General features: G+C 43.5%; 1 protein-coding gene across 1 annotated transcript in view; it reads left to right on the plus strand.

The window, feature by feature from the left end:
- Window positions 1-20,518, plus strand: part of dennd1b (DENN/MADD domain containing 1B) — a 77,076-nt gene that overhangs the window by 17,608 nt on the left and 38,950 nt on the right. The window contains exons 4-7 of the mRNA XM_030784328.1: window positions 10,673-10,722; window positions 11,705-11,824; window positions 16,897-16,966; window positions 19,169-19,249. Of these exons, the coding sequence (XP_030640188.1) occupies window positions 10,673-10,722; window positions 11,705-11,824; window positions 16,897-16,966; window positions 19,169-19,249 (321 nt within the window). The remainder of the gene's footprint in view (window positions 1-10,672; window positions 10,723-11,704; window positions 11,825-16,896; window positions 16,967-19,168; window positions 19,250-20,518) is intronic.

Here is a 20,518-nt window from a genome sequence, read left to right on the forward strand (position 1 = left end):
AAGTTCAGCCCTTCTGTAACGGTTTCGCCGTTTTTCCAGACACCGGAGCGTGTGACTGTTAAAGCCACGGCTCTTCAGAGACTTTAGCTTCCTCATTTCACTGCTCTGCTCAGATCGGCGGCTAACGCGCAGCGTAACGGCACGCTGTCCTCTCTAAAGCGCTGCCTTACGTTACCTATAGGATCAGTTTTAGCACGAAACCGCAAACTGTAGCGGTAGTAAATCGCCTGTGTGTGTGTAGAAAATAATGCTTCATTTGAATAACTGCATATTGAAGAGTTGCAAGCTTTCTGCATATCAGGGAGCTTGTAGTAGGAGTTGCTTTGGATGTTGTAAAATGATGTCGCTTGGATTGAATTTAATGTTGTGGTTTGACACCACTGTTGTTTGCTGATAGTTTTGAAAAGGTCTTTCAGTAGAGATGGGTCTTACAGCAACGAACTGAGTGGACGACTGATCAAAACACACACACACACACACACACACAGACACACACACACACACACACACACAGACACACACACACACACACACACACAGAACAAGACGAGCCAAGATGCGTAGGCTACTCAGTTTAGCTCAGTTTAAATGACTTTGCCTCTCTCATGCACTTTGAAGAATCAAGAGCTCTGAACAATGCTCTAGGCTGCGTCTGCATCGCCTGCAACTAAAATATTGAGAAAGAAAAAAAAAACAAAAAACAAACCAGAAGGGGGGAGGGAGGTGCAGTATAGAAAGCTCTCATACACCGCACATGGTAGAAGGAGTAATCTCTGTGCTCTGTCCTCATAAAAAAAAAAAAAAATCTGGCCTGTTTCTTTCTCTTTTTTTCTTTTTTTTTTTTTTTATTCTTGGGACAAGATCGTTTCTGGATGAGATGGGCATTTTGCACAATGTGTGCAGATGGATTGGCCTTTTCCACGTGAACATAAAGGCTCTCATTCACTCGGCTCATTACAAGGATTAGGCTTCTTTTCCTCTTTGTGGATCTGGTCCCTCTGTAGCTGGGGACTCCTTTTTTCCCCCAAGTTAGCCAGCATATGGCAGCAACAGACCCAATCTCTACAGGCCCTCTTTTGTTTATCCTGTTATTGTTGCAGAGCGTAATGACAGTTGTAGGCCGTGGATTGGGGTGGAGGGGTTAGTCTACCCCTGGGGAGAACAGGGAGAGCGAGAGGGAGAGAGTGAGGGAGTGGGAGAAAGAGAAAGAGAGAGAGAAAGCGAGAGAGAGAGAGTGAGCAGAGAATGAGCCACACAGGAGTGTGGATTATGGAAATATGAATTGATTTTTTTTTTTTTATTTGTTTTCTTCTTCTTCTTCTTCTTCTTCTTCTTCTTCTTCTTCTTCTTCTTCTCCTCCTCCTCCTCTTCATCACCTCCATACGTGCTGATCTGGACTAGGGAGTTAAAACAGGGGAACAGACTGGAAGCTGGCACGGCTGCTTGGCTGCTGGGTAGTGAAATATGAAATGGGACTGATCAGGGACCCCCCCAGACTCTAGATGTGCTGGTCACCTAAAGCTGCCATGTGAAGAAAGGAGGGAAAAATACTACATTTAGACTCTCTCGCCCGGAGGCCCTGGTTTTTTTCTTTCTTTCTTTCTTTTTTTTTTTTTGCAAATGAAGGAGACAGATGGACGTGAGTCAGTTTCCTCTCTGATCTCCACCCAAACTTGGGGATGGGGTGGGGGGTGGGGGGCAATAACCAACCAACAAACAAACAAACAAAAAAAAAATGGTCCGAAATGTTTGTACTTTGGGTACTGGTCAGAGCCCAGCAGGATCGTAGCGTCTCCACAGATCTCATGACTTTGCTAAGAGTTGAACCTGTCTTTTCAGATGGATTTCCCTCAGTGCCATAACACCGAATTTAAACTTGATATAAATGACTAATTCAGGATAATGTTAAGGTTTTTGTTTTAAAAAGTGTCAAAACATGTAACCTGTCAGTTGAGTAGAAGTCTTAATGCTTATTTTGCCCTTTAAACTATAGGGAAAGTCTCTGTCATTAATTTTGGGGAGCTTCCAGTGAGATTTTTGATATTTTTTTAAAAAAGCCCAGAGGCCTCATGCTTGCCATACATAGGTCATATGTGGCAGGGAAGTTATCTGTGAGATAAAGCACAAGACGGCTTCACCATTTGGTCAAATATTTCCTCCTCAGACACCTGTTCCACATCAAACACTGTGCCAACAGCTTCTGTCCTTCCTCCTCTCTCTCTCCTCACTCTCTCTCTCTCTCTCTCTCTCTCTCTCTCTCTCTCTCACTCTCTCTCTCTCTCTCACTTTCACTCTCTCTCTCTCCCTCTCTCTCTCTCTCTCTCTCTCTCTCTCTCTCACTCTCTCTCTCTCTCACTTTCACTCTCACTCTCTCTTTCTCTCTCTCTCTATCTCTGTCTCTCCCCCTCGTCTCTCTCTCTCTCTCCCTCTCTCACTCTCTCTCACACACACACACACACACACACATACTAAGTATGCCAGACCATACACTTATGCTGGGGTTCTCTAACTGTCAGCCTCCATATGTATTAGTTGGCTGCGTTAAGAAGTGCAGACGAGTCACAGCAAGACATGGTCTCATCTTCCCCTGAACAGGAAATCACATCTTCTATCATTAGCTCTGATCTTTCTCTCTCAGGAAATTGCAAATTACACTTCAACCAGGTCTACGTGCATCACGTACAGTAGATTCAATGGCGCGTCTGTTTCAGGGTCCAGGAGCATGGTGACTGCTATGTCTAGATGTCATCGAATGTATATTATCTATATATCATATCCATCTTATGTAGTTTTGTTTTTCATTGTCAAAGTCACCTTTTATAATACAGTCAGTGGACAGGGGTGTGGGCCACTGACAAATTCAGTGCGTGGTCGTTATTTCACTGCCGATAACATGTCTTCAACGACGTGAGGTGTGTGTGTGTGTGTGTGTGCGTGTTTGCGGGCTGGCGGATAAGGAGGTGTCAGATGGAAGCCTGTAAACGGCAGGCGCTGCTTCATCTCCATGTGAGAGAGCGGGATGGCTGCTCGGAGGACGAGCCTGCTCCCCAGAGCCCCGGGAGAGCAAATATTTGTCTGCCTTGACACCATGTTCAATCAGACGGCCTGGCCCGACACTTCATGATTGGTCGCCTCTCCCCTCTGTGGGATGTGGAGCGGTACCACCCCCTCTCGCCCTCCCTTGGGGGGGGGGGGAGGAGGCCAGAGGAGCAGCGTACAGTGCTACAGTGCAATGGGGGCTATGGTTGTTGTGATGGCTACCTGTTTAAGGCTTTAACACAGAGGAGCGTGCTGTGATGTACACTGAGAGATGGCAAACAGGGGTTGAAGCGTGAGGGCGGGGTGACGGGGTTCGCCTTTCTCCTTCACTGCACACTGACAGCCTTCCCTATAATGTGTGTCTGTGTGTGTGTGTGTGTGTTTCTTTCTCTCTCCTCCCTGAAGTGGAGATTTATTTATTTATTTATTTATTTATTTTGCCAGCCCTGCTGTGGGGCCTTTGGGACACACTCAGGCTGTGTGTGTGTAATGGCAGGTCCAGCCCTGATGTGCTGGCCTTTGTGCCAGACTGAGATGAACCCCCCCCCCCCCACGCCTTTAACGAAAACTCTTTGTTGCTTATGCCTCCTGATTACGATGACCTCTGGGCGCTCTTCCGGGGGGAGTAGAGACGAGAGCGTTTTTTTTTTTTTTTTTTTTTTTTTTTTCACACGCCTTTATCTGAAAAGCAGAGCCAAAGAGTCATGATTAGAAATCCCAGCATGCATTTTTTGGCAAGCTGGGCTATGATATCTCTCAGACTCAGGTTTCGGTGTAGTCAACGGTTAAGTTTAGCGTTTCTGACGTTTTTTTTTTTTTTTTTTTTCGTTTGTCCTTCTCTTTTCGTTTGAGCAAATGTAATGATGACTGTTCTTTTGAAAAGGCTCCGTTTCCCTACAGAAGTGCTACGTTCTCATGTCCCCTTTGAATATGGAACAGAGCGAGCGCTGATGACGTGCTCTCTCGTTTAGTTCCTTCCTCTATCACGCTTTCACTGCATCTCGTGAACTGAAGTTGCTGTCTCACCCTTAGCTGTTGTTGTTTAATATGCACTGTCTTTTTTTCTTCCGTATCCCCCATTTGTTGGTAGCGTTGCTTAATCGTAAGTTTCAGTAATAGTCATTGATACATCCCTGGAAAATTCAATGCAACTTTTAGCTCATTTCTTGGTAAATTCAGTAAAGCCTCTATGCATGGTAATTACAGAATTATAAGATTATGGATAATTACAAATACATCAGTTACATATTATTGCTCACAATTATATGTAATAGTTAAATATGTATGTGCTGGCATAAGGTTGAGGCCACTTTGCGTAACTGTATGTTCTGCAGGTAGATATTATAGCATTTTACTGATCTTTGACAGTATACCTTGAGGTCTTTTGCCATTCTGCTCATATCTCAACAAATGGATGATAGGCAGATTTCAAAAAAAAAAAACAAAAAGGAAGAAAAGAAAAAAAGAATTGAAATTTTATGTAAAATTGGAATCTACTCACCCGAGCTATTCAAAATTTAGTGACTGTCATCTTATGAAATGGAGCAAATACTATGTGAGAATTTTCAGTGGAAGGGAAGAATTACATGACATGCTATGGAGAAGAGAAGAGAAGAGAGGAGAGGAGAGAAGACGCTCTCTGTGTGCCAATTAGGCTCTCTGTGGTTGGCCAAGTGCTCAGGAAGCCCTGGTTTGGTGGAGCTCAGCTGAGAAAGTGAGGGGGTGGCTGTTCTTCTGTGAGAATCCTATGCGCTTGCAGCAGCAGCAGCTCCTCTCCACGCCTCACAGCAGAGAGAGAGAGAGAGAGAGAGAGAGAGAGAGAGAGAGAGAGAGAGCGAGCTCCAATGGGAGATGACAGCTTAAACGGGTAAAATCCCTGAGGCCACTTGGCACTCATTTAATGATGTTTCTGGCTCCGCATTTTGGGCATATGCGGCTAAATCTCCACTTGGCCCAGCAGAATATCAGTTTTGTCTTCCTAAGAACAAAAAAACTGTTCATCCCTTCACATGCTAATTTATTCAACCCAGAACATTGTGGAGAATAATATTTCCTCTCGTGAATCTCCTTTGAAAGGAGGCGAAGCCTTGTTATTCGAGCATTAGAGTGGAATTAAAAAAAAAAAAGAAAAAAAAAAAAGTATTGATTTCACTTCTGAATCAGCTCTCTTGCCCCACCCCCACTAATTTCATTTGACTCATTATTTTTGCGTTAATGATTTTACATTAAACTAAATTAGACTGATTTTTGATATGAAAGCGATTTCCTGCCTTTGAGAGACCCTCAAAAGCATCATGATCCGTTCTGTTCTGTTGGGAAAATCTCAAAAGAATCTTTTTTTTTTTTTTTTTTTTTGTTTTAAACTGAAATGCCTGACTGCTGACTGCGTAGTGCTCGTGAAGCAGTGTTTGTATGGTGTAACCTGACTGCTGTAGCCCATGGTTTGAAGGACCAGTTCGGAAACGTTCTTTCCAGTGTGGCCTTTGTCTTGTCCCAGTGGCCCCGTCACACACGCTGTTCCATTCTTTAAGGATCAATACTTCACCTGCTGCATTTCCTTAAGCATTCCTTCCTAACCTGGGAATGTTACTGTGAACGAAAGTAACCTCTGAGCTGACACACGGAGCATTAGCTGTTTTCCACCTTAGGGTCAGTGTGAAAAACGGCGAGAGAGAGAGAGAGAGAGAGAGAGAGAGCAAGAGTGAGCAAGAGAGAGAGAGAGAAAAAGAGAAATCGTCCTTTGGCTCGCTCTGCTCGAGCCTTTAAAGTGAAAATGTGACGCCCCGTGTCAATTTGAAACCGCGCTGCCGATTTCTCTTCCCTTTAGCACATAACTTTGGTCCATCTCCGAAGTCTGCGCTTATTAAAGGCGTAGAGCACGGGTCAAAACGGCAAGCCAGCAGCATACGATTAAAATATAATGAAAGGAGTCTCTGTAGGAGGACTCAGGTCCACGGCACACACACACACACACACACACACACACACACACACACACACACACACACACACACAAAGATTATTTTCCCTCCTCGTTGATCTGCGATTGCATCAGATCTTACAGTGTAATGAAACTCGGCTCTAGCCTTGACTCAAGGCTATTTATCGCCACTGCGATCGCGATCGCAATCGTGTGCTTGAATCAACGCGTTGCAGCCTGTACGTTCGAGCGGGAAAAGCAGAGGGGACGTGAGGCTGTAGCCGGTTTCAAACTGTTAAGCGTCTCAGCTATCTGTGTGTAGCCTCTGCCCGCTGCGCGTCTGAAATGTGATGGTGTTTCGGAATGCAGAGCGCTAACGAACAAAGTTAGCCTCAAAATTTTAGCGTACGTTAATAGACTGTCAAATGCCATATCGTATGCTACACCACACTCATCTCCACATTTAAAAGAAAAAAAAAAATCTATGCCTATGTACTTATTCTCATTGTTTTGTTTTCTTCCTCCCAATCAGAAGTGCGGGATAGCTTTCAAAAAGAATGATCAATTTCGCATTTAAAGAAGCCCCGGGATCCGTTATATATTTTAAAAAGGGTGTGTTTCTGGAGGTGGGAGGCTGCCTTTGTCATGGTAGCCAGGGGGGCCAGGGTAAATGCATGCATTATGGCCAGGGTTTCTGCAGCCCCCTCTGAGCCCAGAAAGAGAAGACCCTAATTGGGAGAAGGGGTGGGGTGGCTCGAGGTGGGGTGAGGGGGGGAGCTGTGGGCTCCGGCATTGATCTGTGTAGAGCCAGCCCTGAACTTGTCACCAGGGCCACCCCATGCAGCCTGGTGATGGTGCCAGTCACACACACACACTCACACACACACACACACACACACACACACACACACACTGGGAAAGGGTTTGTATTCCTCCCCCACTTCCATCCAACAGAGACAGTTACAGCGCTGCGTGTAGACCTGCTGGTTGGCAGAATTTTTAAAGAGCATGGAGGTTTAAAGACTCAAATCCCACGGGAGGAATCCCACCAGTGTGGGGAGGGAGGTGTGAACCGCACCTCTCTCTCTCCTTTCTCTCTTTTTTTCTCCCTCTCTCTCTCTCTCTCTCTCACTCCCTCCCTCTCTCTCTCTCTCTCTCTCTCTCTCTCCCAATTTGATAACCATTTCTCTTTCATTCTTTTTCTCCCAGTTTTTTTCTGTTCTCTTATTATGTTTATCAGTCACTCTCCAACAGTCCTGTTCGATTTCCGTCTCTTTTCTCTCCCTCTCTTTCTCTCTCTCTCTCTCTCTCTCTCTCTCTCTCTCTCTCTCTCTCTCCCTCTCTTTCTCTCTCTCTCTCTACCTTTCTCTCCATCTATCTATATTTATCTTTTTCAAACCCACCTTCTCTCGTCATGAGTATTGACAGAATGAAGAAACTGTTGCCTCTATCTCCTCTCTCTCTTTCCCTCTCTCTCTCCGTCTCTCTCTCTCTCTCTCTCTTTTTCCCTCTCTCTCTCTCTCTCTCTCTCTCTCTCTCTCTTTCCCTCTCTCTCTCTCTCTCTCTCTCTGTCTGGCTCCAGAACAGCGTTCACCAGCATCATGTAGGAGCTGTGAGATTTGTCTTCACTTACTGCTCTCATCTAAATATTCAGTACTCACATTCTCCTGGCACAGCTTAGCTATTGCTGTACTGTGACTGTATGTTCCTGGGCTTTTGAGTATCCCTCCCCAGATAGCTGATAGCTGTACTCCTGCAGTCCAGATCCCCCCCACCCCCCCCACCGCGTCGCTCCGGAGGGGGTGTGGAGATGGGGGTGGGGGGGGGGGGGTTGTCGAAGCAGAGCGGGGAGGTGTGGGGAAGGAAATGGATGCGGGAGGGCGGGCGGAGGGGAGAGGAAGCAGCAGCCGATCTGTGATTGCAGGCCTCCGCAGTGGGACCCTGGCAGAATGGAGACTGCTGTCTCACTGACTGATACCCCTGTCTCAACAGTAAATAAATAACACAGCCCCACCGTTCAGCCGCTCCCTCCAGTGAGTTGTAAATGCATTAGCTGCTTTATATTCTTTTGTCTTGGGAAAATGGTTCGGAAAGGGAGGCAAAAGAGTGAGAGAAGAGCGAGAAAGAGAGAGCGAGAGAGAGAGAGAGAGAGAAAGGGAAAGAAAAGGAAAGGAAAAAATACAACAATAACAATAGTAACACAAGTTGTGCCCCATTCTCCCGTTTCCCGTGGTTTGTGTTTTGGTGTAGTCCCCTGATCACTGGGATGAATGATATTAAAATGGGAGGGGGGGGGGCTTGGGGGGTGGTAAGGTGTGAAACGCACATGCGTACACAGTTAGGCTCCACTAATGCCTTGAGGAGAATCGTGGGAATGTCTCATTCGGTCTCTCTGAACGGCTGCCGAGAGCCTGGTGGCCCCCCCCCTCCCCCCCCCTCCACCGCACAGATGCGTATGGATTTTTAACAGTGGGCCTTAAAGGATTTTTCTCTTTCTTTTTAAAATTTTTTTTTTTTTGCTAAATGTCAGATTTTGGTACGCATTATTCTTTTCCGTCACGTTGCTTTTGACTTTGGAGCTCAGCGCTGCGTTTCACAGCTTTTCTTCTATTCTTATGGTTTATAAAATCTGCCCCCCCCCCCCCCCCCATGGTCACACATATGGGTTTCTTCCTTAAATATATGGCCTTGTCCTTTAATTAAGGTAGAATTATGAATGCATTCATTCTATAAATGACACAACAGACTCTAGATTTATTTGTCTCCCACTTGATGACAAATTAGTGTGGTGTAAGGACGTATGTGTGTGTGTGTGTGTGTGTGTGTGTGTGTGTTTGTTTGCCCATGGGTGAGGTGTTTGGGCAAATACGTGTATGGCATACACGTCGTGTGCTCCAATGAGACGTCTCGTTAACGTACACAGTCAGTCAGCGCTCCGCTGCACGTTTGTCGTTTACGGTTTTTAGCGTGACGGCATTGGCCAGAGGATTGTCTCTCTGCTGGCTCAGTGTGGGTGGGGCTGTGTCAGGGCCTCCATCCTGAAATGAGACGATTTTATTTTGTAGCGTGTTGGAGAGCACACCATATGCACGTTAAGGAGCCAGTCACCGCACAACATATTGGAGCACGCGTATAGCTTTTAATAATAGTAGCAGGCGCGTATGGCACCGTCGGGCTCAGAAGTGTGTGACAGTTTTACAGCCCTACAGTCATCCAACGCGCCAAGACACGGCACGGATGCCGCCGCGAAACCCCCCCCCCCCCCCTCCTCCTCCCACCCCGCCCCACACCTCACCCTGTCTGCCAAAGCCTTCAATCTTTACGCTCAGTCTCAGTCCTGACTCTGAAGAGTTCAGCAACCAGTCAACATCCCCCCACTGTGCACATACACGCACACACACACACACACACACACGCACACACACACACACACACACACACACACACATACACACACACTCACACTCACATACACACAATCTTATACATGCACACACACACATATGCACACACACATACAGTACATACACACACAAGCACACACAAACACACACACACACACACACACACTTGCACACACACATACGCACACACAACACAATCCCACATGCAGGCACGCACGCACGCACACACACACACACACACACACACACAGAGAAGACATGCTCACTGACAGGCACCTGCATTCAGGCACATGCATACATATACATATTGTGACATACACACTTAGGAGTAAATGCACACACATGCACCAAATGCAGACACACAGATACGCACTCTCACATAGATGCATTGACAGCCAGCACCTACCCACCCACACTGACTGCATGACTGTCATTGTTTTCAACCCCCGTTCTCATAGTGGCTGGCAGCTCTGGCTTTATTTGTTTATTTATTTATTTTATTTGGATTGAGAATCAGGCTCCGTTCCCCATGCATAGGCTGTAGCCCGGGCTCGGGCAGACATGTCTAACCCATATGGTGCTATACTTGGCGGGCAGATCCATATGCTGCAGTTGAGGGTGGTCCCTCTGGGCAGGCATAGGGAGGTAAGACCTCGCAGACTGCACACAAACCCCTCACCACTCACTTAGCCGTTTACACCACAATCTGCCGGGCACCTAGCATTCCCCTCCTTTCCCCCCCAAACACACGCACACGCACACGCACACGCACATAACATCCTCCACAACCCTCAAATCGATGAACTTAATCATAGCTAATTATTTAAGCTGCAGATACAACCCCCCCCCCCCCCCCCCCTTTGCTTTATCCTTTTCTCTCAGTCAACACAACCACTACTGAGCCTAAGTGGTGCTTATGTCATTTGGTTTGTGTAATTAACGGATTCAATTTCCAGTCGCCGCTGGGACTCCCCCGCTCTCCGTCAGACACACAGGGTGACAGAATGACAGGGTTACTGTGCAGCGCTATGTGCTTCTCATTGATTACCATTTGACTTCAGTCAAGTTTCACTCTATTCGTGGACCCTGCAATCTCAAAAACACTAGAAGGGCTGCTAAAGGAGTAGGAGTACAGGGTTACAGAGCAAATAGGTAGAGAGAGAGAATGTGTGTGTGTGTGTGTGTGTGTGTGTGTGTGTGTGTGTGTGTTTGAGAGGTAGTATAGTGGTATGGTTTATGTCTGTGCTCGGGGTTTTCTCTAATTCTGTTTTGTTTTGTTTTTTTCCCCTTTGTTTCTGTGTTGTTTCAGGGGGTCCTGCAGACAGTGCCTAAGTTCTGTTTCCCCTTTGACTTGGAAAGGTATGATTCCTCCTCCCCAACCACTGTGTTTACACCTCTCTCAGACACCAGATCCCCACCCCCTCTTTCAGTGCTGAACCAGCACATGCACACACACATTCGTGTGAATGTCGAAAACAAACACGCACGCTTGCTCACACACACCCACAATCTCGTGTTAATTACTGATGCCAACCTTTCCTTTTCACAAACAGTTAGTGCTCGGCCTGGTCCGTGGCCTTTCTCACAAACTCTTCTGGAGAAATTAAAACCGAAAATCGATCATTTCCCCACAGACGACGAGCTTGCTTGTTTGTAGTAACGGCTGAACAGTAACGCAAATGTTTTTGATAGTAAAAAATGCTTCTCAATGCAATGACTAATAGAATGGACCAGGCTGGCATCCCCCCCCCCTCCCCCCCTCTTAGAAATAGAAATTTTGCGAAGGCCCCATTGTATAGGTTTTGTAAAGGGGGTTGGGAGAAACAGATTCGTTTCCTTTCCTGAAGCCTTTCTGCTGCCATCTAGTGATGAAGCGGGTTTATCCGACAGGGCTTATTCACAAATAGGAAGTCTGCCGTGCTACTTAAATAGGGAAGTAAACTCAAGTCATTGCACTGAATGACAGCCCGAGATTAGAAAATGGATGTTTTTGGCGCTGATTTAATTCTGTTCGGCATGATGACCAGAAATGGTCATGATGTAATGGACAAATGTATTTCAAACACAGTTTAACACCATCACTACAAACACACAGATTATGCATCAAAAAGGCTTTGAAAGTGTTTCACCCATTATCAGCAATGTCAAATGTTCAGAGTCAAGTGTTCATATGTGCAGAGCTTTTCATGATGTATTGTTGGGTGCGACATCTTTTTGGTTGGTTCATAGTTGCATGGTTCTCTAATGAAAACCTCACGTGCTCTTTCCTGTATGTGTATGTGTGAATATGTGTGTGTGTGTGTGTGTCTGTGTGTGTGTGTGTGTTTGCGTGACTGTGCAGAGTGTCCCAGAATCAGGTGGGTCAGAACTTCACGTTTGTGCTCACCGACATCGACAGCAAGCAGAGGTTTGGCTTCTGCCGCCTGACTTCAGGATGCCGGGTGTGCATCTGTCTGCTCAGGTAAGTCACGCATTCCCCGTGTTCGCCAAGAGTCCGTCTGACACCGCTTTCCCATGTCTGCATGTCTGCGATTACCGCCGCAAACGGACAAGCCAATCATCTCCAATACCAACCAAGTGAAAAAAAAAAAAAAAGCCAATAGAAGGCGTCAGGGGCACAGAGGGAGATTCAAAGAGAATACAAAAGTTACAGCGTTCTTTATGCTTTTAGTTTTCCTATCCGATATATTTCATGAGCCATTCCTATAATTAATGGTTTTTAATGATTAAAAAAAAAAAAAAAAATCGGTCCAGGGGAAAAAAAGTGATCATTCAGAATCTATATTTCAGATGGATGGAATACAGGCAGTGAGAACTGTCATTGTTTTTCTCTTATGTTCGTCCGGTTTGTCTCATCAAGTAGTCAGTCACTGGAGACGTGAGTGTCCCAGTTGTGTGTGTTTGTGTGTTTTTTGTGTTCTCATGAAGGAATGTATAAAATTGTGTAAAAAGGCTTAATCTGAAAATGTTTGTGCAAGAATGGCCAGAGGAATGGGGGGGGGGGGGCGGGTTTGGGGGCCTTTGTCTCAGTTTCTGCCCAGTTCCTGACTGTTCATATGCACAGAACTACAGACCATAATGGTTCCGGTGACTTCTCTGCGAATGGCTGTTTGGTCGTGATGGACAGTCGTAGGTTTATCATGGGTTTGATAAGCTGCTGTCAGGATGCCTTCCACCCCCGGCCGTTCGGCTTGGCCTTTGTTTTTTTTTCCCCCCCTCTCTCTCTCTCTTTCTCTCCCCCCCCCCCCCTTCCCTCGTTATTCGGCTACTGGCACAGAAGCATGCCAGAGACGGTTCGCCGATAATTATGCATGAAGCCCTGCTGCCAATTAGCAAAAGTCTCCCCTGTCCCTCTCGCTGAGTTTTTACATGCTAATTCATTTGACATATGATGTATAAAATTCATTATGCATTCTGAGTAGTTTGCATGGCTTACTTCATTCATAATAAGAAATGCATTGAAACTTTCTCTTTCTCTCCTTTGTAAAAAAAAAAAAAAAAGACAACTCGAGAGGTCTTTGTTTTTGTGAGTTGTTTTTTTTTTTTTTTTCTTTTTAAGAAAGAAAGAATATTCTCACATAGTTAAAGTAGCAAATCGAAAAAAAACCCCAACTGGTTTTGTTTTATGAAAATACATTTAATTTCATAGATTTTTTTGAAGCACCACACACAGCCAAAAAAGTTATTTTTTCAGGCATATATAGGGAACACAACTTAAACACAGCTGTTTTTCACCAGTTTAGCAGAAAATTCTAGATTCGTTCAATATAAATTCTAGATACCCATGCATTCATAAGACATTTAAACAGAAGAAAATTCTCTGCCCCTTTTAAGGAGATACCCACTCATGCTCTCTGCCTCTGTCCCTTTTTCCCCCTCCCGGAATATAAAACAAAAGTAATTAAAACAGTTTGCGTGCGTGTGATTGTTGAAGTACTGGGACTATAAAATTGTCACCTAAGCTTACACAGGGAAGTAGTCTAACAAGAAGGACAGTTTTATGTGGACAGCTTTTTGTAGCTCTGCAGCTCCAGTACAGGGCAAAAAGGTCTAGGCTCCCTTCAGGCTAAACCACTTTAAAAAACAGAATGATTCCATTTTACACATTTTCTCTCCAACCCCCCCCCCCGGACACCCCCCCCCCCCCCCCCACCCCCCTTCAAACCGACTCACTCACTTAACTTGCGACGCAACAAATAGCCTTCGGACATCTGAAAAAGTCCGAGATGACCAAAAAAAAAGAGGGGAGCTCTTGCCAGTTTTATTTGATGGGTGAATTGTGGCATGTCTAGTTAGAGAGAGCACTCAAACTCTTAGCAGTTTAGTGGTCGCCTCACAGTCCTACCGAGTCTGTTTCCTTCCCTTCACTTAACCTTTAACACAGGAAAAGTGGAGGTGTAATCAAACCTTGCACGGAGCCGAGGAGCAGGTGATTCAGGGCCCGTTTTGGCTTCTGAAGTGAAGCGTTCCTCATTGAAGAAGTCACTTCAGACTTTTTGCTGTGCTATTAACATTACACGTGTTCCAAACGACCGCTAAAAATGAACGTACGCCGATTGTATGCGGAACAGCTAAACTGGACGACGAATGATTGTTTTTCAGGCTACCAAAAATTCTTGCTATGATGTTTTATGCTTTAATGATTCTAACGGTTCCTAATGGTTTTCTATGATTTCATTTTATTTATTTTTTTTTTGCGGTTAATCGCAATGGAAACGTCAACATTCTTATCTGGCGTCAGCTACCTCGGGCTTTGGAGAATAGTGTGGAAGCTAATGCGCGCGTGTGTGTGAGTGTGTGTACATGTGTGCATGTGTGTGTGTGTGTTTGTGAGGGGTTGTGAATAGGACACAGATTAGTCGGTTTATTCTTTGAGTAGACAGCACTTTGAGGAGTTGAGTATTTAAAAGGGCTGGAGAGATTGCTAAGCCCCGGTCCAGTCCAGAATGATGAATGCTCCTCTGTCGGAGGATTTGTGGAAAACAAACACATTTTACTTTTAAACTGTGAAGTGTGTGTGTGTATGTGTGTGTGTGTGTGTGTGTGTGTGTATGTTTGGGGTGTAAGCGTGATGGTGATGGGGTGGTTGGTTACTGTCTGCTGCTCCCCCAATTTACTGAGGAGAGTGAAAAAACAAAAAAAACGAGTTAAGAAAGAAAAAGAAAAAAAACCCCAGCTTGCTTTATTACATTTTAAATAAAACATTGTGACGTATTTTGAGAAGGTATTCCTTCCTCCCTGGATATCTTGATAAGTTAAGGTTCGCTGCTCATACACCGATAATTTATTTGGCTCTAAAACAAAAGAGTTACAGACCCCGTCATTTGGGAGGATAATGAGTGTTAGAGCTCTGAGGCTTGCTGAGGCCTCTCTGACAGGGAAGACTCATATTTAAATACCCTTCAGAAGTGAAAAATGAAGGATTAACATTCAGCGGTCTTGCATTTTAAACAAAGAAGCTGAGGGAGATAATGATTCGGGGTCTTTTTCTTTTTCTTTTTCTTTTTCTTTTTCTTTTTCTTTTTCTTTTTTTTTTTCTTTTTTCTTTTTTGTTGGTGTTGTTGTAAGACTTTAGAAGAATACAGGCGCGTGAGGGGGGGGATTTTGATGTTTGAAAATAAGGCATCAAGCTGACGTCGACACTCTGCAAGTTCGTTTAACGCAGACATGTTTTAAAACACTTTCCTCATTATTATTATTATCATTATTATTATTATTATTAATAATAATAATAATAACAGCAACAACAACAACAACAATAATAATAATAATAACGATATTTTAAAAGCTTTTTTTCTTCTCCCTTGGCTGTATGAATTTTTCACAAAGACACGTTTCGTTTGTAGAGTGTGACCTGATTATGAGAATCTTCATGCGGATGTCAAAATATTGGCATGTTAAGAGTTGATTGTTTCAGGTTAATGGTCACTCAGACTTCTCCGTCCTCGCGCTTCAGTGCACATTCCCCAGGAACTGCATGTCATTGGGCCCTCCGCGGATTTAGCGATATGAAAATTTGCATTACGTTCACTTTATTGTTTTCTTGTTGTCTGTTAATTCCAGTCTGTGGGGTGCTCACTGACCCATGCAAGAGAGAGAGAGAGAGAGAAAACTCTCCCATCAACTCCACTGTATGTACTGGAGCTGAAGAGAGAATATGGTCTCTTTCTGTGGGGCTTTTTTTTTTTTTTTTTTGTGGGGGTTTAGCAACTACTTTATTACAGTTATTTTAGTTTTTGCACATTGTCATATTAATTCAAGCGACTGGTTCATTTTTTCTTTTTTTCTGGTCTTACTTCTTATCCAGGCACGTAGAATTAACGAGGGGCATTTGTGACGATTAGGGGTCTACAATTTAGTGTTTTTTAAAAAAAAAAAAAAAAGAAAAAAAAAGACAAGTTTTCGACTGAGTAAAATGTGTGTCAGGCGTGTTGAAATCCAGCTTGCATGATGAAAAAAAAAAATATATACACTCAGAAAACCGTTCACACACTACAATTTTTTCATTACATTGCATAAGAGTACAAGCGGAGCGTGTTCTTGCATCCTTCAAAGCCAAAACAAAATGTTGGCCGAGTTCCATCTTAAACATTCTGTCAACTTTGCCAAGATTCTGTCAACCTTTTAAAAAAAAAAAAAAAAAATAGAAAAATGTAGCAGATACACAATACTGCTGGTGGCCATGTCGCTTGATTAGATAAAACACAGAAAGACAGTATAAATGATTTTTTTTTTTCCCCTTAGTTTGTAACCGCACTTGCTGAAACTGAATCGGGTTGGCAAAGCGGGAAGGAATGCCTTTAAAAAAGTGACGAGGGAAGAGAGAGAGGGGGGTGGGGTGGGGGGGGGGGGGGGGGGGGGGGGGGGGTTTACAAAAAAAAAAGAAAAGAAAAAAAAAAACCCAAAACCTTACACTCTCTTGTAGTGGCTAAATCAGGATGCCTTGGTTTGGCTGGTGCATCTGGGAGCAGTATGCTTGTAAAGCATCGCACCGCTCTTCATTTATTACAGACTACAGTGGCCCAGTGATGTTTTGTTGAAGAAACTAAATCCTTTTATTTACCTTCGTCCTCCCACTCCTCAAAGTGCAGACATGAGTGGAATGTTTAAAATGCAAGTGCCCTGAGCACAAAGCATGCGATAATAAGGGGTTTAGCACACTGTTACTAAAATGCTGGAGCAAGACTAAGACACTAGGTTAAATGTCAAGGTGAATCAGGTCTACACTGGAGGAAAAACTGGAAAAAAAACAAAAAAAAAAACCCCAACAACAACAACAACAAAACAAAAAACATGTTCATTTCAGCTACTACCACTGACTTCCTTTGTTCTGTGTTGACCTGAAGTGCCAGTGCAGTGGTCCAACATTGGTTTTATTTCATTCCGATCCTCTGTGTAGCATAGCTGTAACCTCTATCATGTAAATTCATAATTTTCATATTTTTAATTGCACGTGTTTGATTTACATTCTCTCTTGCTTTCTCTTCCCCTCTCTCTCTCTCTCTCTCTCTCTCTCTCTCTTTTTTTCCCTAGCTATCTTCCATGGTTTGAGATTTACTATAAGCTGCTAAATACCCTTGCAGACTACTTGTCAAAACATCAGGTAAGTTCAAAAGGAGTTTCATCCTCTAAAACCACCACTTATTTAGAGTTTCTAGCATTTAATTTGAAAATTATACTCTCAACCCGAACTGGTTTTCAACAAATTTGTTTGTGAATAGGACGAAACCGTATTCGTTTAACATCTACCAAACAAAGCAATAACTCTGAAAACATTTAATTTCCGTCGGACTCTGGCCATTTTCTCACATTCACACTCCGAAATGGCTCTTAAAAATGATGTCATTACTTCATGTGGCTGAGTTTCAGCTTGTTGGGCCCCCTACTGAGCAAAACTGCTAACGTATCGAATCAGCCACGGACTGGTTTGCCCCGATGAAATTACAGCGCCTTGCCCAAACCAGTATTTTGTCAAAACTGATAAAACTGAAAAAAAAAAACAAAAAACAGAAACAAAACAAAAACATTGCTGCTGTTGTAGCGTAAAGTAACAGAAACATCACACGTTGAACATATTCAAGTGAGTCAGGCATGAGTTGGCACTCTGCTGTTTGCTGTGTTGTTGACATTTAACAGACCAAACAGCGAACAGGAAGTCAAATCCTCCACAGTTTACTGGAAAACAAATCGTTGGGAAACACACAGTGCCAAACTCTACTCTTTTTTTTTTTTCCTGAAGTATGGAGTAACAGCAGAGAGAAAGGGAAGAAGAAGAAGAAGAAGGAAAAAAAAAAGAAAATTCCAAGTTAAAAATAGGTGGAAATATCCCGCTTACATCAGACGAAAAGTATGGATTTGATTGTAACGGAGAGGCAGATTTTTTTAAAACTCTTCAGTGTTCTATCTCTGACCTGTCATGTAGCTGTGCTTAAAATAAAATAAAAACAGACTGCTGTGTCGAAAGGGATGTGAACGGGACCAAGACTTTTTTTTTTTTGTTGTTGTTGTTGTAATACAAACAAATCGAGGACTGCGGACACGGAGTGTCAGAGGACACAGGAAACGAGCAGTGTCGTGCAATGCGTCAACCACGGTCTCGCTGCACACAACAGTCACACAACACGCAAAGTCACCACCCTCCTTCCCGTTTTGGGTTTTTTTTTTTTTTAGAAACCAGAGCACATTTCTGCTTGCTCATGGCTCATCCTGTCTGTGTGTGTGTGTGTGCTTGTGTGTGTGTGTGTGTGTGTGAGAGAGAGAGAGAGAGAGAAGTTTTTTTCATTAGACAGTCATTTTCAAAAATAATTCTGAATGGATGGAGTGTGATGTATCCTGCTGTTATGCTGCTGTTAGGTTAAACAGAGGGATTATTTTTTTGAAGTAACCGAATTGATATGCCTGTAATACTCTTTTCGTGCATATTTAAAAAAAAAAATATTCTAAAATATGGGTTAGGGATTAAGTGAATGAGAATCTTTTTGGCGAGGGTGTTGAGTTGCATGATTGGGTTTCTATTTGCTGGGCCGGCGTTTGCTCGGGTGACGTTGACTGACAAGAGAAGACAAGAACGATGACGGTTTAAGGCGAGGGTAAATGAAGTGTTTCCTCAGGCTGCGTTACTGACCAAGCGTGTGAGCATCGAAGCTCTCTCTCGTGACGGCCCTCAGTCGCTTCCAGCCCCTCCATGGAACTAATCAGACAAAGTCCTTCAAAAAAAAAAAAAGACCCAAAAAACAACCAAAACAAAACAAAAAAACCCCCCCAAAAACTCCAAACTTGGCTTAAAACCAAACAGCCGTATATATTCCTCTAACCGTATCGGTAAGGGTATTTCTTACCCAAAGTCCAGCAGAAACAGCATCCTTATTCTACACGTCGTCTGAGAGAGTAAATTGCACTCTTGTCATAAAGCTCATAAAAGCCAGGGTATAATCCAGGGGCCTGTTTTGTGGCTAAGCATTTCTCCAATGGCTTCTTAAAGGCGCTCTTTTGAGAGAGGACCTTTGGTTAATTATGAACAGCCCTTGTTCCTCATAAATCATCCCCGGAATAATAAGCGTCTGCCGCGGCCCAGCTTACCGTCTCTTAACCTCAGGATTGCTCGTTAAACGCGTGTTAGTCGGATGTTTTTTTCCCCCCGTCGGGCTTGCTGCAGGAACGCTTTTTTTTTGGTGAGTTCGTTTTGACATTGGTCACAAATTGACACATTAGTTTGGATTTCATCGTTTGTGTTCTCTCTCTCTTTCTCTCTCTCTCTCTTTCTCTCTCTCTCTCTCTCTCCTTCTCTCTTTCGTATCTCTTGCAGGAAAATGACTTGAATGACATGTTGGAATCATTGCATAGCCTTCCCGTGCCAAAGCCCCACACTCCTGTGAATCTGAGCGTGGTAGGTACAGAGGGGGAGTGGGCCAGACGTCTTGACGTTTTGTTTAGAAACAGAAGTGGCTCTTTCTCAGATAAGCCCTTTTACTGGACACCGTTCACCCTGACGGTCCCTCTCACCACTCAGCGGACCCTGGGTGTAATCAGAGGCATGCGCAGGGCTAAAGCCTCGTCTGACAGTGTCGCTCTGTGTATTTTCAAACGTTTCACCTTAGAATCAAGGGTATCGCTGGCCTTTGGGATTTTTACCTTTTCATAGACAAATGACAGACACGAGCAACATGGAGTGTATAATTTAGGACATGTCCGTTTGTAAATATTTGGACGTTCCTCAGGTTCGTTACCTCAGGCCTAATTCATTTGGTTCGCGGGCTCCATTCAGTCATTTATAAGCTCTTGCAATGAGAAATAATCGTTTCCATAATTACCGATTTTACGGAATAACTGCATATGCAAGTACTGAATGGTTTCTACTTGGGTATGTTTTTTTTTTTCATACTGATCACACATGTAAGGTGCAATAAACCCAACAGTAAATATACATTTCAGATATGTAAATGAAATATGACAATTTCTTACCTACAAAGCCCTGTGTAAATACAAGACTGATTCCATAGTTTTAAGTGGAACCAATTGGTTTAAAAGTACTCCTTCTTTCTAAGGCAAACAAAAGAGAACTGTAAGTTTTCTATTTGAATATATTAATGCTTTATTATTTTCCTCAGTTTATGATTTATTAATATTATTGTAATGTCTTTCCTGCAGTGAAAAGAAATGTGGCATCTAACACGTGTAAATACAGGATCAAGTCATCTGTATATGTCTAAAATATTAACATGCACAGTTGTGTCGGTTGTTATGTTAGATGGTTATTTTTCAGTGGTAAAACCTAATTTTTTTTTTTTTTTTTACTGTGATTACAAAAAGCATTGAACTAGAGTAAGATGATGTTCAACCACTGTCTGATGGTATAAAGTTTGATATTTAATTGATGAACCAGTGAATCAGTGCAAAAAAAAAAAAGAAAAAGATATATATATATATATATATATATATATATATATATATATATATATATATATATAAACTATTTTATGTTATCTTGGCAACATAGAAAAGGATCATATCGTCTTTCATGTGTGAACCCTGTTTTACTCTTTCTCTCAATGTACAAGAATGAACAGTTGCATATTGCCACTGGGCAAGTTCTGAAAAAGCCAGGAAGCCAAGAGCCGGTGAGTGAAGGAGGAAAAGAACGAGAGAGAGAGAGAGA

The sequence above is a fragment of the Chanos chanos genome, chromosome 9, assembly GCF_902362185.1.
Source record: "Chanos chanos chromosome 9, fChaCha1.1, whole genome shotgun sequence".
NCBI classification, from domain to species: Eukaryota; Metazoa; Chordata; class Actinopteri; order Gonorynchiformes; family Chanidae; genus Chanos; species Chanos chanos.